The 4,263-nt window shown below is 55.2% G+C and overlaps 1 protein-coding gene across 1 annotated transcript; it reads right to left on the minus strand.

The window, feature by feature from the left end:
* Nucleotides 1-934: 934 nt before the first annotated feature.
* Nucleotides 935-2,008, minus strand: LOC113941164 (olfactory receptor 14J1-like). Its single transcript, XM_027632320.1, has one exon. The coding sequence runs from the start codon at nucleotides 2,006-2,008 to the stop codon at nucleotides 1,049-1,051; it is 960 nt and encodes a 319-aa protein (XP_027488121.1). The 3' UTR covers nucleotides 935-1,048.
* Nucleotides 2,009-4,263: the final 2,255 nt, after the last annotated feature.

Below are 4,263 nucleotides of genomic sequence, written 5' to 3' on the forward strand. Positions count from 1 at the left end.
TCCAGAGGAGTGCCCAGGACACAACACAGGTTGTCTTGGTGGTTCTGGAGAACGAGAAGGGATTTCTTCCTCAAGACCAACCCCTCCAATTGGATTTGAGTGCAGCTGAAAGGTTCCCTCAGCATTTTCCCTGGTGCCTCCCTGCCCTGAAGGTTTGTGGCCATCAGGCTGGAGCTGAGAGGGTTGGGCAGGTGCCTGAGGAGGGGGTAGAACAAGGGCTGTGTCCAACTGTGGCAGGAGGGCTGTGCTGGGCAAGGATGAGGAGGCTGCAGAAAACAGTGGCACTGGGGAGGGGAGAGGAGCAGCTGGAAAGACCTTGTGCCTGCCCAGGCTGGGCAGGAGCTGTCCCAGGATGGCAGCTCTGAAGCACTCACAGGATGTCCCTGGGAACAGGAGGGGAAAATGGAACCTGGAAAGCAGAGAGCAGGAGTGTCATGGTGACACTGCAGGAGAGTTGCAGCCCTGGAGCAAGGTGACAGAAGAAGTGACCCAGTCCATGCAGTGGCCTCAGAAGATCCCACAGCATCCTGGAGATGCTGGAAGGGAGCCCAGCTCTGCTTCACAAGTTCCCAGGGCCTGTCCCTGCCTGTGCTCCAAGGGCTTCCAGCCCCCAGGACTGTGCTCAGAGAGCACTCAGGCCTTACAGTGAGAAAGGGGCTCAGGAGGACAGTGTGGAAGTGGCAAGAGAGCAGCTCTGCAAAGACCAAGCACTGCTGCTCCCTGGCAGTGCTGCTGGGCTGGGATTATTGTCCCCTTCCCGTTTGCAAATACACCCTGTCCTGCAGTGTGCTGTCCTTTAGGAACATCTGAGAAGAAGGGTCTTAAAGAATGAAGGCACCGCAGGGTCCTTTATTTGGTTTAAATACTTAGAGAGAACAATTCATCATTTATACCTCTCTGGGTCACATTCAGTGGGTAGACACTAAATTAGAAGGCAGATGCATAATAACATTTCATTGAACAGAAAATTATTGCAAGAACAATCTGATGACCTCCACAAAAAACCTGAGCAGGAAGGCTGGGCCATTAGTGAGTCCCATTCTGAATGCTACACACCAGAAAACAGGCACTTGATTGCTCCTGAAAAGCATCCAGTCATCATTTTTCTCAGGGCATCCTTGAGCTCCTGGTTCCTCAGGCTGTAAATGAAGGGGTTCAGTGCTGGAGGCACCACCGAGTACAGAACTGACAGGGCCAGATCCAGGGATGGGGAGGAGATGGAGGGGGGCTTCAGGTAGCCAAATGCGGCAGTGCTGAGGAACAGGGAGACCACGGTCAAGTGAGGGAGGCACGTGGAAAAGGCTTTGTGTTGTCCCTGCTCAGAGGGGATCCTCAGCACAGCCCTGAAGATCTGCACATAGGAGAAAACAATGAAAATGAAACAGCCAAATGCTAAACTGGCAGTAACCACAAGAAAGCCAATTTCCCTGAGGTAGCCTGAGTGTGAGCAGGAGAGCTTGAGGATGTGTGGGAGTTCACAGAAGAATTGGCCCAGGGCATTGCCCTGGCACAGGGGCAGGGAAAATGTATTGGCTGTGTTCAGCAGAGCATTGAGAAATCCAGTGGCCCAGGCAGCTGCTGCCATGTGGGCACAAGCTCTGCTGCCCAGCAGGGTCCCGTAGTGCAGGGGTTTGCAGATGGCAACGTAGCGGTCGTAGCACATGATGGTGAGGAGGAAATACTCTTCTCCAAGAAAGAAGACAAGGAGAAACACCTGTGCAACACATCCTGTGTAGGAGATGGTTGTGGTGTTCTGGAGGGAATTGTGCATGGCTTTGGGGACAGTGGTGCAGATGCAGCCCAGGTCTGTGAGGGAGAGGTTGAGCAGGAAGAAGCCCATGGGGGTGTGCAGGTGGTGGTCGCAGGCTACGGCGCTGAGGATGAGGCCGTTGGCCAGGAGGGCAGCCAGGGAGATGCCCAGGAAGAGGCAGAAGTGCAGGAGCTGCAGCTCCCTCCTGTCTGAGAATGCCAGGAGGAGGAACTGGGCGAGGGAGCTGCTGTTGGACATTTGCTATTCCTTAGCACAGGGTCTGTTCAGAAAAGGAAAGCACAGGGAACAATTAAGACAGCCCCCTCTCAGCAAAGCCAGTGCAGTTCTCAGGGAAATCCCCTCCAAGTCAAGGCATTTCTTTTCTCTGGTTTGTGCTCTCTGAGGGTGCTGTGAGGAGCAGGAGCTCTGCCCATGTGCTGCCAAGGATTCAGCTTTGCTCTGCTGCAGTGCAGACATGGAGCTGGTTTGGGACAGCTCTCCTGATCCCAGGGGATGTCACATGGAACCCAGCTTTGATGGAAAAGTTCAATTCCTGTACTGTTGTCTTGGAGCAATTTGGGCTGCAGAAGAGAGGTACAGTGTATCCTCAAAATAATTTTGACTGGATTTTTTGGTTACAGTCATAACACATGGGAAGTGTTTCTTTAGGGTCAAGTTTTTCTGACTAGAAATCTGAAGAGTGTTGAGACAGGACAGGCAGAAGGGCTGAGCTCTCCATTGCTTATAGCAGAGCCAGGAGAGCTGCAGTGCCTCTCAGACTGTTTCCCATCCTCCCGGTACTTTCCCTTGGGCTGCCTTGAAGATGAATTCACACACAGATTCATCTTTAGAAACCCCTGCAAGATCTGTGCTGAGAGCAGGGCAGCGCTGCTTGAAAGGGCAGCTCTGGGAAGTGTCCCCTGTGCCAGCCCAGAGGTGCAGCTGTGCTGGACAGAGCAGGACAGGAGCCCTCCCACAGGGAAGCCAAGGGCTGGCACAGGAGAGTGCCCACCCCCAAGGGAAGGCTCAGCACTGCCCAGGATCCTGTGCTCATTTCTGATCCTGTCTGAAAGATTCATCTCTGAGAGTAAAAGAGTTGGAATTTCAGAGCAACCTCCTGACCTGAGAGAACAATGTCTATGCTACAATGCCTGAGCAGGAAACACACCTCAGGACTAATTCCTTTCCTGTAGCCCCTGTCTTTTGTGAGCTTGCAAAAAATTCTGCCTTAAATATGGTGTAGTGGTGTGGAGCTGTGAGCAGGTCCGACCCTGCAACAGTGAGACATGGAAAAGATCCTCCCTCAGCTGCCAGGTTTGCTCCTTGCCCACAGCCCTTGTGCCCCAGCCCTGGGAGCAGCTCCCCGGGCCGGCTGAGAGCTGCCCCTGGCAGGCAGCAGAGTCCCTGCCCAGCACAGTGCCCTGGGCTGCAGGACCCTGCTCTGCCCCACAGCCCTGGGCACCCCTGGCTGCACCCCCGGCTTCACAGCTCTTCCAAAGTGCCCCAAAACAGCCCCTGCTCCCCCATCCCATCAGCTGGGGCTGGGCCAGCTTTAGGAGATGCCTCCAGGAGCTGCCCCTGCACTGCCCTGCAGCCACAGACTCACCGTGTGCAGCCCTGCCAAGATTCCTCCTGCAGAGAGCTCTCAGCCCTCCTGCCAGTGCTTAGCCCCTGGAAGCTCTTTCTGTGCCCTGCTGGTGTCCCTGAGCTGCCCTGGCAGTGCCCTCAGCCCTGCTGGACTGTGCAGAGGAGCTGCTCACCAGCAGAGCTGTCTCTTTGAAGCTCTTCTTGCTTGCCAGGAGCTCCCTGTGTGCCAGGAGCCCAGCCCAGCTCAACAGCACAGCAACAGCCCCAGGCATTTCATGACCCTCAGGGGGGTTTGGTGTTGTTTACATGAGACTCAGTCCCTGAGAGGAAGTTCAAACAACTTTTCAAGAAGTCAAAGTGAGATTGAAACACTAAAGTTTCTTGTAGTGCTAATGAGTCTCACTGAGGGACACAACTGAGAACTTGTCCCCAGGTTCCAGTTAGAGCAGAAAACTGCAGAGAGTGATGCCAAGGATGGACAAGCAAGGGAAAGGTGGCTCTGATGCTGAAGAAACCTTGACTTGTTTCCTTATTCCAAAGAGCCAAGCCCTGACCCTCAGCCCCATTGGAAGGCAGATCCTGACCCTGCCTCATTCCTAGGGACTCTTCCTGGGGCACTGGGATGTGGGATGTGCAATGCCAAGGGCAGGACTATGGGGTGGCACCTGCCAGGCTGCTGAGCAGGGACAAGGAGGCCAGGAGGCCCCAGGGCTGCAAGGGGCACTCCCCTCCTCCTGGCCTCAGGGGCACAGACAGCAGCCATGGCCAAAGGCCTGCAGAAGGTGGCTGTGTCAGGGCCTTTCAGCTTCTCCCCATCCCTGTCTCCTCTCCAGCCCAGGCTGTCTTATGGTGTCCATGCCCTGCCCCTTTCCCTGCAGGCTGTCGTCATCCCCCCGGCTGCCCCACCTGGCTGGCACCTTCCTGCA

The sequence above is a fragment of the Corapipo altera genome, unplaced genomic scaffold, assembly GCF_003945725.1.
Source record: "Corapipo altera isolate COAL_440 unplaced genomic scaffold, ASM394572v1 60681, whole genome shotgun sequence".
Lineage (NCBI taxonomy): Eukaryota > Metazoa > Chordata > Aves > Passeriformes > Pipridae > Corapipo > Corapipo altera.

Excerpts from the sequence above, each read along its gene's own strand:
- LOC113941164 (XM_027632320.1), bottom strand. The coding sequence starts at position 2,008 with ATGTCCAACAGCAGCTCCCTCGCCCAGTTCCTCCTCCTGGCATTCTCA.